Source organism: Oncorhynchus gorbuscha, linkage group LG16 (genome assembly GCF_021184085.1).
Source record: "Oncorhynchus gorbuscha isolate QuinsamMale2020 ecotype Even-year linkage group LG16, OgorEven_v1.0, whole genome shotgun sequence".
NCBI classification, from domain to species: domain Eukaryota; kingdom Metazoa; phylum Chordata; class Actinopteri; order Salmoniformes; family Salmonidae; genus Oncorhynchus; species Oncorhynchus gorbuscha.
Window position 1 is genome coordinate 80,837,062 of NC_060188.1, and position 20,767 is coordinate 80,857,828.

General features: G+C 44.5%; 1 protein-coding gene across 1 annotated transcript in view; it reads left to right on the forward strand.

Moving 5' to 3' along the window:
- LOC123999533 (membrane-associated phosphatidylinositol transfer protein 2-like) overlaps positions 1-18,209 on the forward strand; it is a 100,172-nt gene extending 81,963 nt beyond the window's left edge. The window contains 12 exon segments of the mRNA XM_046305415.1: positions 5,685-5,855; positions 6,386-6,520; positions 7,827-7,973; positions 9,485-9,633; positions 9,762-9,878; positions 10,297-10,413; positions 10,594-10,742; positions 10,936-11,085; positions 11,290-11,473; positions 11,838-11,850; positions 11,853-11,965; positions 13,283-18,209. Of these exon segments, the coding sequence (XP_046161371.1) occupies positions 5,685-5,855; positions 6,386-6,520; positions 7,827-7,973; positions 9,485-9,633; positions 9,762-9,878; positions 10,297-10,413; positions 10,594-10,742; positions 10,936-11,085; positions 11,290-11,473; positions 11,838-11,850; positions 11,853-11,965; positions 13,283-13,639 (1,802 nt within the window). The 3' untranslated portion in view covers positions 13,640-18,209.
- The last annotated feature ends 2,558 nt before the right edge of the window (positions 18,210-20,767 follow it).

Below are 20,767 nucleotides of genomic sequence, written 5' to 3' on the forward strand. Positions count from 1 at the left end.
TCTCTCCCCATCTCTCTCTCCCCATCTTTCTCTCTCTCCCCATCTTTCTCTCTCTCCTCATCTCTCTCTCTTTCCCTCCCCATCTCTCTCTCTCTTCCCATCTTTCTCTCTCTCCCCATCTTTCTCTCTCTCCCCATCTTTCTCTCTCTCCCCATCTCTCTCTCCCCCATCTCTCTCTCTCCTCATCTCTTTCTCTCCCCCATCTTTCTCTCTCTCTCTCATCATCTCTCTCTCTCCCCATCTTCTCCCCATCTCTCTCCTCATCTCTCTCTCTCCCCCATCTTTCTCTCTCTCCCCATCTTTCTCTCTCTCCTCATCTCATCTCTCTCTCCCCATCTTCTCTCCCCCATCTTTCTCTCTCTCTCCCCATCTCTCTCTCTCCCCCATCTTTCTCTCTCTCCTCATCTCTCTCTCTCTCCCCATCTTTTCTCATCTCTCCCCCATCTTTCTCTCTCTCCCCTCATCTCTCTCCCCATCTCTCTCTCCCATCATCTCTCTCTCTCCCCATCTCTCTCTCTCTCCCCATCTCTCTCTCTCCCCCATCTCTCTCTCTCCCCATCTTTCTCTCTCTCCCCATCTTTCTCTCTCTCCTCATCTCTCTCTCTCCCCCCATCTTTCTCTCTCTCCCCATCTTTCTCTCTCTCCCCATCTTTCTCTCTCTCCTCATCTCTCTCTCTCTCCCCATCTTTCTCTCTCTCTCCCTCATCTCTCTCTCTCTCCCCCATCTTTCCCCATCTCTCTCCTCATCTCTCTCTCTCTCTCCCCATCTTCTCTCTCTCTCCCCCATCTCTCTCTCTCCCCCCATCTTTCTCTCTCCCCATCTCACTCCCCATTCTCTCTCTCCCCATCTTTCTCTCTCCCCATCTTTCTCTCTCCCCCATCTTTCTCTCTCCCCATTCTCATCTCTCTCCCCATCTCTCTCCCCATCTCTCTCTCCCCATCTCTCTCTCTCCCCATCTCTCTCTCTCCCCATCTCTCTCTCTCTCCCCATCTCTCTCTCTCCCCATCTTTCTCTCTCTCCCCATCTCTCTCTCTCTGCCCATCTTTCTCTCACTCCCCATCTTTCTCTCTCTCCTCATCTCTCTCTCTCCCCCCATCTTTCTCTCTCTCCTCATCTCTCTCTCTCCCCATCTTTCTCTCTCTCTTCATCTCTCTCTCCCCCCATCTTACTCTCTCTCCTCATCCCTCTCTCTCCCCATCTCTCTCTCCCCATCTCTCTCTCTCTCCCCTCCCCATCTCTCTCTCCCCATCTTTCTATCTCTCCTCATCTCTCTCCCACCATTTTTCTCTCTCTGCCCATCTTTCTCTCACTCCCCATCTTTCTCTCTCTCCCCATCTCTCTCCCCCCATCTTTCTCTCTCCCCATCTTTCTCTCTCTCCCCATCTTTCTCTCTCTCCCCATCTTTCTCTCTCTCCCCCATCTTTCTCTCTCCCCATCTCTCTCTCCCCATCTCTCTCTCTCTCCCCATCTCTCTCTCTCTCCCCATCTCTCTCTCTCTCCCCCCATCTTTCTCTCTCTCTTTCTCATCTCTCTCTCCCCCCATCTTTCTCTCTCTCCTCATCTCTCTCTCTCCCCCATCTTTCTCTCTCCCCATCTTTCTCTCTCTCTCTCCCCCATCTTTCTCTCTCTCCCCATCTCTCTCTCCCCCATCTTTCTCTCTCCCCATCCCCATCTCTCTCTCCCCATCTCATCTCTCTCTCCCCATCTCTCTCTCTCCCCATCTTTCTCTCTCTCCCCATCTCTCTCTCTCTCCCCCATCTTTCTCTCACTCCCCATCTTTCATCTCTCTCTCTCTCATCTCTTTCTATCTCCCCCATCTTTCTCTCTCTCCTCATCTCCCCCCATCTCTCTCCCCATCTTTCATCTTTCTCTCTTCATCTCTCTCTCTCCCCCATCTTACTCTCTCTCCTCATCCCTCTCTCCCCATCCCCATCTCTCTCTCTCCCCATCTCTCTCTCTCTCCCCATCCCCATCTTTCTCTCTCCCCATCTTTCTATCTCTCCTCATCTCTCTCCCACCATTTTTCTCTCTCTGCCCATCTTTCTCTCACTCCCCATCTTTCTCTCTCTCCCCATCTCTCTCTCTCCCCATCTCTCTCTCCCCATCTCTCTCTCTCTCCCCATCTTTCTCTCTCTCCCCATCTCTCTCTCTCTCTCTCTCTCCCCTCTCTCTCTTTCTCTCTCTCCCCATCTTTCTCTCTCTCCCCATCTCTCTCTCTCTCTCTCTCCCCATCTCTCTCTCTTTTCCTCTCAATTCAATTCCATTCAAAGGGCTTTATTGGCATGGGAAACATGTTTACATTGCCAAAGCAAGTGAAGTAGAAAATAAATAAAAGTTAAATAAACAATTAACAGTAAACATTACACTCAAATGAATATTTCAAATGTCATGTTATGGCTATATACAGTGTTGTAACAATATGCAAATAGTTAAAGTACAAAAGGAAAAATAAATAAGGGTTGTATTTTTAATGGTGTTTGTTCTTCACTGGTTGCCCATTTTCTTGTGGCAACAGGTCACACATCTTAATGCTGTGATGGCACACTGTGGTATTTCACCCAATAGATATGGGAGCTTATCAAAATTAGATTTGTTTTCAAATTCTTTGTGGGTCTGTGTAATCTGAGGGAAATACGTGTCATACATTGGGCAGGAGGTTAGGAAGTGCAGCTCAGTTTCCACCTCATTTTCTTGGTAGTGTGCACATAGCCTGTCTTCTCTTGAGAACCAGGTCTGCCCACGGTGGCCTCTCTCAATAGCAAGGCTAAGCTCACTGAGTCTGTACATAATCAATGCTTTCCTTAATTTTAGCTCAGTCACAGTGGTCAGGTATTCTGCCACTGTGTACTCTCTGTTTAGGGCCAAATAGCATTCTAGTTTGCTCTGCTTTTTTGTTCATTCTTTCCAATGATCTTTTTTGTTTTCTCATGATTTGGTTGGGGCTAATTGTGTTGTTGTCCTGGCGCTCTGTTTGTGTTTTTGAACAGAGCCCTATTACCAGCTTGCTTAGGGGACTCTTCTCCAGGTTCATCTCTCTCTATGTGATGGCTTTGTTATGGAAGGTTTGGGAATCACGTCCTTTTAGGTGCTTGTAGAATTTAAGACTTTTCTGGATTTTGATAATTAGCTGGTATCGGCCTAATTCTGCTCTGCATGCATTATTTGGTGTTTTTTCCATTTGGTTAATTATTGGTTGATGAGCAGATCCCTGACCTCACAACCATAAAGGGCAATGGGTTCTATAACTGATTCAAGAAGTTGGCATGTCGAATTTGATGTTCCTTTTGATAGCGTAGAAGGTCCTTCTTACCTTGTCTTTCAGACCGTTCACAGCTTTGTGGAAATGACCTGTGACACTAATGTTTAGGTCGAAGTGCGTATCGTTTTTTGTGTGCTCTAGGGCATTTCTATTTGTGGTCCTGGCAACTGGACCTTTTTTGGAACACCATTATTTTTGTCTTACTGAGATTTACTGTCAGGGCCCAGGTCAGACAGAATCTGTGCAGAAGATCTAGGTCCTGCTGTAGGGCCTCCTTGGTTGGGGACAGAAGCACCAGATCATTAGGAAACAGTAAACATTTGACTTTAGGTTGTAGTAGGGGAGGCCTGGTGCTGCAGACTGTTCTAGTGCCCTCACCAATTTGTTTATATATACAGTTGAAGTCGGAAATTTACATACATCTTAGCCAAATATATTTATATTTTCACAATTCCTGACATTTAATCCAAGTAAAAATTCCCTGTTTTAGGTCAGTTAGGACTTTATTTTAAGAATGTGAACTGTCAGAATAATAGTAGAGAGAATTATTTATTTATTTCAGCTTTTATTTCTTTCATCACATTCCCAGTGGGTCAGAAGTTTACATACACTCAATTAGTATTTGGTAGCATTGCCTTTTAAACTTGGGTCAAACGTTTCAGGTAGCCTTCCACAAGCTTCCCACAGTAAGTTGGGTGAATTTTGGCCCATTCCTCCTGTCAGAGCTGGTGTAACTGAGTCAGGTTTGTAAGGCCTCCTTGCTCGCACATGCTTTTTCAGTTCTGCCCACAAATTTTCTATGGAATTGAGGTCAGGGCTTTATGATGGCCACACCAATACCTTGATTATGTTGTCCTTAAGACATTTTGCCACAACTTTGGAAGTATGCTTGGGGTCATTGTCCATTTGAAAGACCCATTTGCTACCAAGCTTTGACTTCCTGACTGATGTCTTGAGATGTTGCTTCAATATATCCACATAATTTTCCTCCCTCATGATGTCATCTATTTTGTGAAGTGCACCAGTCCCTCACAACAGGATGCTGCCACCCCCGTGCTTCACGGTTGGGATGGTGTTTTTCGGCCTGCAAGCGTCCCCCCTTTTCCTCCAAACATAATGATGGTCATTTTGGCCAAACAGTTCTATTTTTGTTTCATCAGACTTGAGGATATTTCTCCAAAAAGTATGATCTTTGTCCCCATGTGCAGTTGCAAACCGTAGTCTGGCTTTTTTATGGTGGTTTTTGAGCAGTGGTTTCTTCCTTGCTGAGCGGCCTTTCAGGTTATGTTGATATAGGACTCGTTTTACTGTGGATATAGATACTTTTGTACCTGTTTCCTCCAGCATCTTCACAAGGTCCTTTGCTGTTGTTCTGGGATTGATTTGCACTTTTCACACCAAAGTACGTTCATCTCTAGGAGACAGAACGCATCTCCTTCCTGAGCGGTATGACAGTTGCGTGGTCCCATTGTGTTTATACTTGCGTAGTATTGTTTGTACAGATGAACGTGGTACCTTCAGGCATTTGGAAATTGTTCCCAAGGATGAACCAGATTTGTGGAGGTCTACAACTTTGTTTCTGAGGTCGGTTGATTTCTTTGATTTTCCATGATGTCAAGCAAAGAGGCACTGAGTTTGAAGGTAGGCCTTGAAATACATCCACAGGTACACCTCCAACTGACTCAAATTATTATCATAAGCTTCTAAATCCATGACATCATTTTCTGGAATTTTCCAAGCTGTTTAAAGGCACAGTCAAATTAGTGTATTGTATCTTCTGACCCACTGGAATTGTGATACAGTTAATTATAAGTTAAATAATCTGTCTGTTAACAATTGTTGCAAGAATTACTTGTGTCATGCACAAAGTAGATGTCCTAACTGACTTGCCAAAACTATAATTTGTTAACAAGAAATGTGTGGAGTGGTTGAAAAACGAGTTTTAATGACTCCAACCTAAGTGTATTTAAACTTCCGTGTTCAACTGTATGTTGAAGAGGGTGGGGCTGCATCCCTGTCTCCCCCACGGCCCATGGAAAGAAATATGTGTGTTTTTGTAAATTTTAACCCCACACTGTATACATTGATTTTATAATGTTGAATGTTTTTCTCCCAACACTGCTTTCCATCAACTTGTATAGCAGACCCTCATCCTCAAATTGAGTCAAAAGCTTTTTTGAAATAAACAAAGCATGAGAAGAAATTGCCTTTGTTTTGGTTTGTTTGTCAATTAGGGTGTGGAGGGTGACTACGTGGTCTATCGTAGGATAATTTGGTTAAAAGCAAATGTGACCTTTGCACAGTACATTGTTTTCACTGATGAAATGTACGAGTCTTCTGTTAATGATAATGCAGAGGATTTTTCCAAGGTTGCTGTTGCTCTTGACACATATCCCACGGTAGTCTTTCTCTTTCTCCCTCCAGTCTCATCATTGCGTCCGGCCTGTCAGCAGCTATATAACCTGTTTCATCCAGCGGACCCCTCTGCCTCCCGCCTGGAGCCCCTTCTAGAGAAGAGGTTTCACCAGCTGCCCCCCTTCTGTGTCCCCCGATACCAACGCTTCCCTCTGGGGGACGGACACTCTGCTCTGCTGGGTGAGGATAGATACACACACACACACCAGAAGTATGTATTTATGAGAGCAAGCACTCAAATCAATCCCTCCAAAAGCAAGCACTCAATTGTCTGTGTGGTTTGCTTTCCATGTCCATATGCTGTCATGGTAGCGTATCTGTGTGCATGTGTTATCAGATATAATGTACTGTGCTTTACGTCCGTTCAGTCAGTCTTATTATTATTCTTTTTTAATTGAACCTTTCTTTTTCTAGGCAAGTCAGTTAAGAACAAATTCTTATTTTACAATGATGGCCTACCCCGTCCAAACTCTCCCCTAACCCAGATGATGCTGGGCTAATTGTGCGCCGTCCTATAGGACTCAGCAGTTATTACGCACTGAACTGGTCTGTAGTCTGTTACATACGTTTATTTCTGCCTCTCTGTCCCACCCACCCCCCCATGTCTCTTCTGCCTCCCCTGTCCCCATATCTCTCCCCTGTGTCTCCCCCTCTCCACATCTCTCTGTCTCCCTCTTGCCCATCTCTATCTTCCCCTCCTCATTCCCCAGTGGAGACTATGCAGAGTAACCCCCATCTCCTGTTGGAGTCAGTACCCCTGCGTTGCCAGGAGGGGGGCGTCAGTGAGACCTCCATCCCCGTCCCTGTACGCAGCTGGCCCCAGCAGGCCTCACAGCTCAACGACAGTGTGTACCCTTTCTCTGTCTCTGTCTGTCTGTCCACTGCTTGGTTCCCTTTCGCTGTTGCTCTGTCTGTCTGTCTGTCTGTCTGTCTGTCTGTCTGTCTGTCTGTCTGTCTGTCTGTCTGTCTGTCTGTCTGTCTGTCTGTCTGTCTGTCTGTCTGTCTGTCTGTCTGTCTGTCTGTCTGACTGACTGTGACTGACTGACTGACTGACTGACTGACTGACTGACTGACTGACTGACTGACTGACTGACTGACTGACTGACTGACTGACTGACTGACTGACTGACTGACTGACTGACTGACTGACTGACTGACTGACTGACTGACTGACTGACTGACTGACTGACTGACTGACTGACTGACTGACTGACTGACTGACTGACTGACTGACTGACTGACTGACTGACTGACTGACTGACTGACTGACTGACTGACTGACTGACTGACTGACTGACTGACTGACTGACTGACTGACTGACTGACTGACTGACTGACTGACTGACTGACTGACTGACTGACTGACTGACTGACTGACTGACTGACTGACTGACTGACTGACTGACTGACTGACTGACTGACTGACTGACTGACTGACTGACTGACTGACTGACTGACTGACTGACTGACTGACTGACTGACTGACTGACTGACTGACTGACTGACTGACTGACTGACTGACTGACTGACTGACTGACTGACTGACTGACTGACTGACTGACTGACTGACTGACTGACTGACTGACTGACTGACTGACTGACTGACTGACTGACTGACTGACTGACTGACTGACTGACTGACTGACTGACTGACTGACTGACTGACTGACTGACTGACTGACTGACTGACTGACTGACTGACTGACTGACTGACTGACTGACTGACTGACTGACTGACTGACTGACTGACTGACTGACTGACTGACTGACTGACTGACTGACTGACTGACTGACTGACTGACTGACTGACTGACTGACTGACTGACTGACTGACTGACTGACTGACTGACTGACTGACTGACTGACTGACTGACTGACTGACTGACTGACTGTGTCTCTCACTCTCTTTGTCTGTAAAATGTCAATGATTGCCTGATCAAAACCTTCTCTCTCTCCCTCTCTTCCTCTCTCTCTCGACCTCTCCCTCTCTTCCTCTCTCTCTCTCTCTCTCTCACTCACTCACTCACTCACTCACTCACTCACTCACTCACTCACTCACTCACTCACTCACTCACTCACTCACTCACTCACTCACTCACTCACTCACTCACTCACACACACTTTCTCTCCGGTATCTTCTTCCCTCCATAGCGGACATGTTAGTGGACACCCAGTACCCGTCCTCCCCGCTGACTGGACCCCCCCACTCCAGGGGCCCTCGTAGGTCCAGTGAGGCCAGCATCGCTAGCCAGGTGTCAGGCATGGCCGACTCATACACCGCCTCCAACATCGCCAACAGTCAGTATGGACTTTATACTGTTTATACTGTTAACAGCAGTGTTTGTTGCTCAGAGAGAGATATAACATTCGTTCTCTGAAATGTTTCACTTTGTTTATTTCTTCTTTTGTACCGTCTGTTTTGTTGTTCTGTAGCTACTAAATGCTATAGCAGTTCGTCTAAGAAGCTGGGTCTCCTCTCCCAGCTTGCGCTTTCTAAACTCCCCTCGAGGAGCCCCTCTCCACGAGCCAGGAAGAAGATACGACCCTTCCTCACTCTCAGACACACCGACTCAGAGCAGGGTGACGATGATGTCACCTCCGACATCACTTCCTCTGATGTCTCCTCAGACCTGCCCTCTGACTTCACTGATGTCACCTCTGACATCACCGATACGAACTCTGACCCTCCGTCGCCAGATACGCTGATGGACATAGAGCAAGGTAGTCTGGGTACTGTAGTTTCCCTGGAAGGAGGAAGGTTTGAATCCTATGTGACCTCCAGGACACTCTGTGTGCCCTGTCATTGGTCACCTTCCAGCTACAGTTGAACCATCACATTGTATTAGATGTCCTCTCCCTCCTTTTCTCCTCTACAGCATTTACCCTGTACTGTACTGCAGTGGTTCCCAAACAGGAGTTATGGCAACGTCCTCAAACAAGGACCGGATTAACCCTATCAGTCCCGAGACCCCAGCAAAAATCGTCTTTTTATTTATCTGACTTTCATTGATCTGCATGGCCAGACCTCATATTTAACCATTTTCTTTTCAGGACAAAATTTGACATAAACAGTTGCATTCATGAGTTTTATTGACTAATGTCAATAAAACAAATAAGGTCTGCCAAAGCAAACACCTGATAAAAATGAATTTATATGGATGCTGTAAGTACGGAATTTGTTTGCTTAGTGGAAAATTAATATCCGACTAGTCAGTGACAACTGTGTGGAGTTTGAGAAAACACCTATATGAGCCTATTACAGCATTATAGGCGTTTTTGTAGAAAGACCCCAGGGATCCACCCTTGTCTCACAAACAATGCTCTAGCTCCGCCCCCGTTAATCACACAGACTAATCCAATGACACAACCTGTAGTCTGTAGCTCAAACACACTATGTTTAAAAGGAATTAGAAGTCCAAATTGCGCCGGCATCACGGTGGGACTCATTGTCTTAAAATGAGGGACCACTGTTTGGAAATCGCTGATATTGTATGTTACCCTGTCCTTCCTCCTTCCTCCAACCAAATCTGTCACTCTACTCCAGTTGAATCTGTCCCTGGCCTGAAAGTCCATTCTTCTCCTGTGTGGACCTGTGACTCTCCGTCTGTAATACACAGCCTCTCCCTTGGACTGTACATCTCTGGATGAGCACACTTCCCTCTACTGTGGAACCCCTCTTTGTCTGGAACTATCATTGACCTGAAATATGTCGATCTCTTTTTCTAACACTATCTTCTTTTCTCAACCGTGATTACCTATCGCTTGTTTTATGCCAGGACTGTTTCTTCTCTCTCACTCTCTCTCCCTAGTTGCGTCTCGGTGGTGGGGCAGCAAGCGGATGGACTTTGCCCTGTACTGTCCTGATGCCCTCACAGCCTTCCCCACTGTAGCTCTGCCTCACCTCTTCCATGCTTCATACTGGGAGTCCACTGACGTTGTCTCCTTCCTACTCAGACAGGTACAACTGGTTATGAATGCCCTATGAATGTTTACAGCAGAATAAAGGCATTGCCTCCTTTGACCTGTTATAAGGGCTCATGTATTCTATATGAATGCTTATGTAATCTTCCCTGTCTGCTTCTCCAGGTGATGAGGCATGAGAGCTCTAGTATTCTGGAGCTGGATGGTAAAGAGGTGACCGAGTTCAAGCCTTCTAAACCCAGAGAGAAATGGCTGCGCAAGAGGACACACGTCAAGATCAGGGTGAGCACAGGCCCCTTCCTAACTGTTAACTTGAAATGACACAACGACAAGGTTCCAGTTGAACAAAGTTTACTATACCGTATGAACACCCACAAAGGTAGCCATTACACCCAAGGCCAGGTCCATCAACGACTAGACTTCCTGCGCATGCTCACTCTTGACTGAGTGATAGCCCCGTAATAACAGAAATATAGGGATACATAACATAACAAACATGAACTTAGCCCTAACCACTTTTAGCCATTAGTGATATCTCAAGTTAATGCATTTATCAGGAGTTTACTAGTTTCTGTATCAGTACACCAATGGTAAATGTGTGTGTGTGTGTGTGTGTGTGTGTGTGTGTGTGTGTGTGTGTGTGTGTGTGTGTGTGTGTGTGTGTGTGTGTGTGTGTGCGTGCGTGCGTGCGTGTGTGTAGAACGTTACGGCTAACCACCGTGTGAGTGATGCTGTGTTCACTGAGGATGGAACACAGCTGGTGATGGGACGCTTCATGTACGGACCTCTGGACATGGTCACTCTCACTGGGGAGAAGGTAAAGCATCGCATCGGGACAAACTTGAGTTCTGCCACTGATTGCAAGACACTGGGATAGAGCCAAACCCTAACTTGAGATACTTCCATGCAACTCAATTTTTGTTTGCATAAATAATTTCTTTCTGACAATGCCACATATGGGCGTGTAATCCGTAACCTCCTCTTGCTCCTCCTCCAGATTGACATCCACATCATGACCCAGCCCCCCTCAGGAGAGTGGATGTACTTTGACACCGAGCTGACCAATAGCAGCGGACGCATCTCCTATGTCATCCCAGAGAGCAAGAGGCTGGGCATTGGAGTTTATCCTGTCAAACTGGTCGTCAGGTAGGTTACAGGATTCATCTGATTAGCTGATTTTCATGGTGTTTTTGAGAACTAAAACAAGCTTTGAATTAAGTGTATTTGTTACAATTCCTCTTTCCTGCACCTCTCCTCCTCTCTCTCTCTCTCTTGCTCTCCCGTTCCCTTCCTCCCCCCTCTCTCTCTCTCTCGCCCCCTCCCTTCCTCCCTCTCTTAGGGGAGACCATACATTTGCGGACAGCTACCTGACGGTGTTGCCGCGGGGAACAGAGTTTGTAGTGTTCAGTATTGATGGCTCGTTTGCTGCCAGTGTGTCCATCATGGGAAGTGACCCCAAGGTCAGAGCTGGAGCTGTAGATGTGGTCAGGTAGGAACATGATGAGTTTTATTGAGTTTTATTTAATGTGGTTGTAGCTATATGTTCCTGCCCAGGAGTCACACTAGCTAATGTTGACATACAAGTTGTGAATAGTCCCTGGCAATCATCAAATTAATAAATGAATAGACAAGACACCCAACCCTTTGGGCTTCTACTTGTTCACCCACATCCTGGTCTCCCTCCCTCGCTCAGACACTGGCAGGACCTGGGCTATCTGATAGTGTATGTGACAGGTCGTCCAGACATGCAGAAGCAGCGTGTGGTGGCCTGGCTGTCTCAACATAACTTCCCTCATGGCATCGTGTCCTTCTGTGACGGCCTGGTCCACGACCCCCTCAGACACAAGGCCAACTTCCTCAAGGCCCTCATCTGTGAGGTACAGTAACGGGGGCAGAGATGAGGGTGTAGGGGTAAGAGGTTAGGGTAACACTGGGTTTGAGGAAGGGTAAGTGGGTTGTTCAGGGTGAGGGAACTAGGCGAGGTAGGTTTCTACTGTCAAAATACAATGTGATAGAAACAACAAAACTATCCCTACTGATGTAGTGTTTCAAACAGTCCATTTCTCTCTCTGTGTGTGTGTGTGTGTGTGTGTGTGTGTGTGTGTGTGTGTGTGTGTGTGTGTGTGTGTGTGTGTGTGTGTGTGTGTGTGTGTGTGTGTGTGTGTGTGTGTGTGTGTGTGTGTGTGTGTGTGTGTGTGTGTGTGTGTGTGTGTGTGTGTGTGTGTGTGTGTGTGTGTGTAGGCCCATATGAAGATCTTTCTGCTTACGGCTCTACTAAGGACATTTCAGTGTACTCCTCAATAGGCCTGCCCCCGTCACACATCTACATAGTGGGGCGGCCCACCAAGAAGATGTCCAGCCAGTGTCAGGTACTAACTAGCTTTTAGAAAATACACTGTCCCCCAAAAATAAGTCATACATTCAAGTGTATAATAGGCAGAATCTACCACACACCCAGAGCTGATTAGTTAAGGTGCTGAATCTACCTCACACCCAGAGCTGATTAGTTAAGGTGATGAATCTACCACACACCCAGAGCTGATTAGTTAAGGTGCTGAATCTACCACACACCCAGAGCTGATTAGTTAAGGTGCTGAATCTACCACACACCCAGAGCTGATTAGTTAAGGTGCTGAATCTACCTCACACCCAGAGCCAATTAGTTAAGGTGCTGAATCTACCACACACCCAGAGCTGATTAGTTAAGGTGCTGAATCTACCTCACACCCAGAGCTGATTAGTTAAGGTGCTGAATCTACACACACCCAGAGCTGATTAGTTAAGGTGCTGAATCTACCACACACCCAGAGCTGATTAGTTAAGGTGATGAATCTACCTCACACCCAGAGCCGATTAGTTAAGGTGCTGAATCTACCACACACCCAGAGCCGATTAGTTAAGGTGCTGAATCTACCACACACCCAGAGCTGATTAGTTAAGGTGCTGAATCTACCACACACCCAGAGCTGATTAGTTAAGGTGCTGAATCTACCTCACACCCAGAGCTGATTAGTTAAGGTGATGAATCTACCTCACACCCAGAGCTGATTAGTTAAGGTGCTGAATCTACCTCACACCCAGAGCTGATTAGTTAAGGTGATGAATCTACCACACACCCAGAGCTGATTAGTTAAGGTGCTGAATCTACCACACACCCAGAGCTGATTAGTTAAGGTGCTGAATCTACCTCACACCCAGAGCCGATTAGTTAAGGTGCTGAATCTACCTCACACCCAGAGCTGATTAGTTAAGGTGCTGAATCTACCACACACCCAGAGCTGATTAGTTAAGGTGCTGAATCTACCACACACCCAGAGCTGATTAGTTAAGGTGCTGAATCTACCTCACACCCAGAGCTGATTAGTTAAGGTGCTGAATCTACCACACACCCAGAGCCAATTAGTTAAGGTGCTGAATCTACCTCACACCCAGAGCTGATTAGTTAAGGTGCTGAATCTACCACACACCCAGAGCCGATTAGTTAAGGTGCTGGAGGCAAAAGGCAAAACTGGATGAACAGGACATAATAAGTGTATAGTGTATAAACGCTCATCTTCCAACTTCCCTTATGAATGAATAGAATGCATAAATGTATCCCTATAGCTGGATAGTTTAGTAGATACATAAGGTGATTGATCTGATCTCTCATCCATTCCTTCCCCTTCTGTCTATCTGATCTCTCTCAGTTCATCCCAGATGGCTATGCGTCTCATCTCTCCCAGCTGGAGTACAGTCAGAGGTCTCGTCCTGCCAAGACCGCCAGTGCCCGTATCGTCCTCCGTAAGGGCAGCTTTGGACTGGGCGCGGCCGGTGGGGACTACCTCCGCAAGCGCAACCACATCCTGCGCTCAATCAACCCAACTGGGGGGGTGGTTTCTAGCTCCTCTGGCCAACCAGGACGTACGGAACGCACGCTCAGCCAATGCGAGGTGGAGAGGGAGAAAGCAGCGGGGACCCAGAGGAGTATGAGTATAGCAGCTGGGTGTTGGGGCCGCACCGGGAGCACCAAGGAGGAGTCAGGAGGGTTACTCAGCCCTAAGTAGGGCTCACCAGACTGGGCTACAGGGGGAGGGGACCCTGCCTGACGGGACATGAGCAACATCTCTGGACTGGCCCTGAGAGAGAGATGGAGAGAGGAGGAAATATGGTGAGAGAGAGAGATAAAGAAAATGATGGGATGAAAGGGGAGGGATAGGGTTAACAGAGGGATGGAAAGAGAGGGAAAAGGGCAGAGAGGGTCTCTGGGGAAATGGATATAAAGCCAGAAAGATGGGTGTTGCTCTAACTTTGATGTACATTTTCTAAAGACGTTTCTACGTTATGATGAGAGTCTCACAGTCAAGACATTTATATTACCTATCTTGTCCACGAAAATAACTGTAAGGAAAAACGAAACATTTAAACAAACTATCGTAAGCCTTAATCGTTGCCCCCTTGGGGCCTGGAAGGCCCACCCTGGTCCGAGGAATGGTTGAATTTACTCTCTGCATCTAAAGGGCAATGGGGATTCACAACCACCCCAGCTCAGGACAGGCCCAGACAGTGGAGCCATCAAAAGAAGTGTCAATGGTGACCTGGAGGTCAGGGTGGTCAGTTTGTAGCCATGGCAACAAGCCAACAACTTCACTTCTGATTTTATCCCTTTATCTTCGCTGAGATTCTGTCAACAAAGAAGCACCATTACCCTAAAGAAAGATTGAGGGAAGAGGAGAAGAAAGAGGGAGAAGGATACATGGAAAGAGGGTAGATACAGAGAGAGATGCAAGGCAAAAAGGGAGGGAGGGGCAAGGTTATGGATGAGGTGTAGAATTTCCCTCTAGTCTCTATTTTCCTCTACTGTTTCCAGTGTGGTACTACACAGTGATTTATACTGTCAACGTTGGCTCCGCTCCAGTCCTTTTAAGTCAATAACAGAGTAGCTACAGTACCAGTACCATGTATCTCAGTTTGGCCTGTGGGCTGTCCCAGGCCTTAAACACCAACGACATGTTTATGAGTCAGACTCTGAAGGAACCCAGGACTGAACTTAACAAGGCTTGGCTTTGATATAACAGAAGACATTAGTGACACATTTCCTCAGACAGATAACAGCAACAATCCCTTTACCAGACCATCTGCTTGCAATACCTTTGAGCCACCAGTGGTAGGCACTCTCCCACTCTGTTTTCCATAAGCATGATGCTGTTGGTAGTCATTCAGTCCATCATGCGGCGCCCCCTAGCGCTCAACATTTGTCATTACACACAATTCAGTGACCACTGGACTTCCCTATGATACTCTGAGGAGTCTGAGCTCTTTCCTTCTTGAGGGATGGGATGAATGCTATTCATTAGACATTACTACATTTCAGTCTGGATAAAGACATGCTTTGATTACACTTTATTTTACAGTTCCCCTATCCTGTTTTAGTTTACCTGGTAGTAATACCTCATGATAGACGCCTGCTGATACCAAGTTGTTTCCAACTGTGATTAATTATCTGAAGTACCAGAGAATATACAATGTTATTCCTTAGCAAATACCACTGATGCTTTGACTAAATCTATAGCAACCTGTACACAAAATGAAAGATGAACACCTAACAGAGAAGCAGTAGTAGGGTTGCACCCTTTTCTATCATATTGTCCTGTTGTCTGGCTCCTACTGGTTAGATATTGATATGAGAGAGTGTTCCTTTATCCTCCACTTCAAATATATTCCCATTACTAATCACACAAAGCCAACGCAGGGCCAAAACACCAATCTCTCTCTTAACGGCTGCAGTATCTCAACCTGTTCAACCTCGTTGTTCTTAGCACTAGTTTATGGCGGAGAATCTAGTTACCACCTCATGTAGCTACATATTGTTACCTTTGTAGTGCATGATATAATAACTATTCATTATTGCAGGGTCTGTGTGCTACAGGACTTACACTAGTGTACATTTGATAAATGTCAGGATTACTTAATAATGTAAGTAAATGTGCCAAGAACAAGACAGTTGTTGGTTTGGTGTGGAAAGATAATGTACCAGGCTGTATCCAACCTTTCCTTTGTGCTGTGTACGGTGAGATGAGTTGGAGCTTGTTGCATTGAGATCATGGCGGTGTAGCTTTAACTAAAAGGCTGTGCTGTTATATACTGTATTTTACAGATGTAAATCTATGAATTTGTAGATTTGTTTTAATCCCACATATTGTCCATATCTATGTAAAGGACATAATTGCTGATATAGGATGTGGTTATGGTTTCACTTATGACTTGAGCGCTTGTGAAGTCTAGCATGTTGCTTTGATTCTAGGGACACTATTGTCAACTACAGTAGGGTGGCAGGTAGCCAAGCTGTTTGCTGGTTTTAATAACCCAGGCTGACAAAGTGAAAGAAATCCCTTATAAAACAACTGATTTGACCAATGTGGTGGGATGTAGGGATACCTAGTCAGTTGTCTAACTGAACATATAGCTTCCGCATTAACCCAACTCCTCTGAATCAGAGAGGTGCGAAAGGCTGCCATAATTGACATCCATGTCTTCAGCACCCGGGGAACAGTGGGTTAACTACCTTGATCAGGGGCACAAAGACAGATTTTTACCTTGTCCGCTCAGGGATTCAATCCAGCATCCTTTTGTTTACTGGCCCAACACTCTAATCACTAAACTACCTGCCTCCCTATGTATGTGACAATAAAACACCCTTGTATTGTCAACCTAAATGGAAGGTTTGATTTATTGCTATCTGTTATACAACGGGTGGGTCTAATACTGAATGCTGATTGGCTTAGGTGAGGATTGTTCATGTGATTAAAGCAATAGTTTTTGTCAGACATTGATCAGACCAAAAAAAGAATAATCTAGTCTAATGTCAAGTCCATTTGTTGTGTACGGTAGTTCTAGTTACCTAAGGCCACTTTTGAGGTCTTTAAAAAAAAACGGTTGGAATTTGGTTCTGCAGTGAACTACGATTTTAACCAAGGATGTAGACTAGAGCTGTAGCTGATTGGCTGGAAGGCACTGTGAGGTTTTAGATACAGCCATACTGTCCCCCTCTGGCCTGTGGGTTGGTGATGATGAGCTAGTGGAATGTCCTCCTGCTACAGAGCTGGAGAGCCCAGACTGTACAGGAGCCATGGATGTCTGTCTGTCAGTGTAGATAAGGTCAAAATGATACTGTATATGTAGGAATATAATGGTTGAGAGGTATTTATATCCATAACTCATGCGGTTACTTAATATTATGGATCTTTCAGGTGAATAGCGTTTTGTTTATGATGATGATCTAGTTGAGAATAGGAGGACCAACAGTCAGTGCAATATTATTATTGTTCCAGTCGCAGAACCACAAGCAGACACAGACAGTCAGAGACCACAGCAGAGACAATCTATATATTGTATCTAACATGCACGAGCATAGACAACATAGACAACATCTAGTTCTACTGTCCAGCCCCTTCACACTTCTACTGTCCCTTTACAAAGGATAACTGTTACGATTTTATAGTGCAAACAAAACTATTTTTCAAACCGGACCATTTTACAAAGTCTTTGACAGAATACTGTATTGCTTCCTATCGTGTGTGAAGGTATATTTTTTAGTCAGAATGAAGAAGTGGTTGAATGTGAACATGTGAACGTGAAACTCCATCCGCTATTTGAATTGTATTAGGTGGTGTTCATCATTCAGACTGGGTTAGCCCTTCAATACTGTATACAGTATGTATATATCAGTTATGTTAACCACTTAACCGTACAGTATGTCTTGAAATAGAAATGTATGTCAGAAAAAATGACTGTTTATATTTGAGAATATTACAATTATTGCCACTTTAGTAGCAGTCTTGCATGTACTCCTATTAAAGGTCAGTGTACACCATGTCCAGGACATGTTCTACTGTATGGGGCTGAAATCTTATTAATAAGATGCTTATGTAGCTACCACGTAAATACATAGATTTCTGAATACTTAATATGCTGTAAAGTGGGACCAATATATTTAGCTACAATACAGTACATACATAACATGTATGTCATTTACTCAAGTATTAATTATATAAAATGTACACAAGCCTAACATGATTATATCCATTAACAGATTGGGAATGTTTTGTACAGTATTAGTACAATACACTAATGGCACATACTATCACTCTAAATATATAGATATATAGGGGTAACATATACTGGTTGAGGTGGCAATAATTTCATTATATTTTGATTATATGCAGTTTATTGGACATAAAGGTAGAATAGTAATCATATAATGCATATTTGAATTTGAAGGCATGTACATAAATGAAATAGTGTTCTGTACCTCTTACAATCTCATCCATTTCCCTTTGTAGCAGGTCTGAATTTCAAATGGTTTCAGATAGTTTTTATATTTGACAGTTTATCATGGTTTTCTTTTACAGAAAAACAAAAAATCATTATCAGCATTATTAGGCAAGGCCGTAAGAAGTATACTTATGTACTTGAAGTGGCACATATTTGAAACACCTCCAACATCAGATCTGTATGCAGATCCCTCACTGCTCGCTCTCTCTCTCCTCTGGTTCATAGCTCACTTTGAACCTTCGAGGGTGAGAGCTCGCTGTATCATTGTCTCTGTACTGTGGAATAAATACAATTAGAAAACGAGCACTCTCTCCTTGTAGATTTTATGGTTTATGTGGAATCAAATTTTATAGCAAAGTATTATTTGTACATGTAGTGTTTTGTTCAAATCAAATCAAATTTTGTTTGTCACATACACATGGTTAGCAGATGTTAATGCGAGTGTAGCGAAATGCTTGTGCTTCTAGTTCCGACAATGCAGTAATAACCAACAAGTAATCTAACTAACAATTCCAAAATGACTGTCTTATACACACAAGTGTAAGGGGATAAAGAATATGTACATAAAGATATATGAATGAGTGATGGTACAGAGCAGCATAGGCAAGATGCAGTAGATGGTATCGAGTACAGTATATACATATGAGATGAGTATGTAAACAAAGTGGCATAGTTAAAGTGGCTAGTGATACATGTATTACATAAAGATGCAGTAGATGATATAGAGTACAGTATATACGTGTACATATGAGATGGATAATGTAGGGTATGTAAACATTATATTGGGTAGCATTGTTTAAAGTGGCTAGTGATATATTTTACATCATTTCCCATCAATTCCCATTATTAAAGTGGCTGGAGTTGAGTCAGTGTCAGTGTGTTGGCAGCAGCCACTCAATGTTAGTGTTGACTGTTTAACAGTCTGATGGCCGTGAGATAGAAGCTGTTTTTCAGTCTCTCGGTCCCGGCTTTGATGCACCTGTACTGACCTCGCCTTCTGGATGATAGCGGGTTGAACAGGCAGTGGCTCGCGTGGTTATTGTACTTGATGATCTTTATGGCCTTCCTGTAACATCGGGTGGTGTAGGTGTCCTGGAGGGCAGGTAGTTTGCCCCCGGTGATGCGTTGTGCAGACCTCACTACCCTCTGGAGAGCCTTACGGTTGTGGGCTCGATACAGCCTGCCAGGATGCTCTCGATACAGCCCACCAGGATGCTCTCGATACAGCCCACCAGGATGCTCTCGATTGTTTATGATGATCATTCTATTGTATTAATTGGAGGACCAACAATAATATTGACATAACAAACAGACACAGCAGAGGCAACAAATCACACCCACACACAGATCCAGATTTAGTTACCATCATTCCAGAGAAAACATGTGAGTACCTATACTCTTATTACAATCTACTTATGCAACTACTGTATACTACAAAAACATGTATACATCATGTCACAAAACCTTTATTTTTTAAAATAAAATAGCTACATTTAAGCTACAAAGCTGTCCTAACTTTGTTGTATAGGCCTACAGAACACCGTTATGAAACAGTCACAACACCTTTATAGTGTTGCAGTATTATTCATAACCATCAAAACACATTTATTCCACATCATTAATAAGCAGTTTTCTAAGTAAATACAAGTCTTACAGCATTACCTTGGTAGCAGTTTAGGGGTAAAATGTCTTGCTCAAGACCACAATGGTAGTAGGGGATGGAACCAGCCCTGGGGAGGAAGATGAAGAGAGAGGCTGGTGATGGCAGACAATACAATGCCAAATTGCTTAGAGTTACACCTAACCAAATATCTACCCCAATCTCTCACATTTTGAATGAGTGCTTGATGTGTGCCCAGAAGTCTGGAAAGAGTCAAAGGTTATTCCACTACCTAAGGATAAAAAAGCTACACTCACTGGTCCTAATAATTATCCTATAAGCCTGCTGACTGTTAAGTAAAAATTTTTTTTTTTATATCTGTACAAATCAAGGACTATTTCTCATGTAATGGTCTGATAACGGGTTTCCAGCATCCATACAAAGAAGAGCATTCTACGAGTACGGCCTTAGCACAAATGACAGATGATTGGTTAAAGAGTATGAATGACAGGAAGTAAGATGGTGCAGTGTTGCTAGATTTAAGTGCTGCTTTTGATGTGATTGATCATGAACTGTTACTTGGTAAACTCAAATGTTATGGTTTTAAATCTGCAATTCTATCCTGGATAGAAAACTATCTATCTAACTATCTATCCTGGATAGAAAACTATCTATCTAAAACTATCTATCTAACTATCCATTAACTATCCACTAACTAACTATCCAGGAGAAGGCAAAAAGTGTTCTTTGATGGTAGCTTTTCAAACATTTAAGATATACACTGTGGTGTTCCTCAAGGAAGTTGCCTAGGCCCACTTCTCTACTCTATCTTTACTAATGATTTGCATTCAGTAATGAACAAAGCAAGAGTGGTCATGTATGCTGATGACTCTACAATGTATAGCGCAGCATCAGAATGTAATGAGCTAACAGATGTACTGAACAGTAAACTTGTCACATCTGCTCCTGCTACGCCCTCTGGTGTTCATCCGGTGTGTTCTTGACTGCAGTTACTCACCCTGTACACACTCTCTCTCTCCCTCTCTGTGTGATTGGGTGGTTGGAGACCACTACCACGGATTCCCCTCAGGACCTGTTTACCCTGTTCTACTCAGCTAACTCCAACCTCAGTCTCCACATCTGGTTTTTCTGCAACTCATCTGAGCTTCCCCGGATCTGCACTCCATATCTCCCTGTGTAACAATAAATGTTTTGGTTCATTCATCCCCGTTTCTGAGTCTGCTCTTGGGTTCCCCTGTGT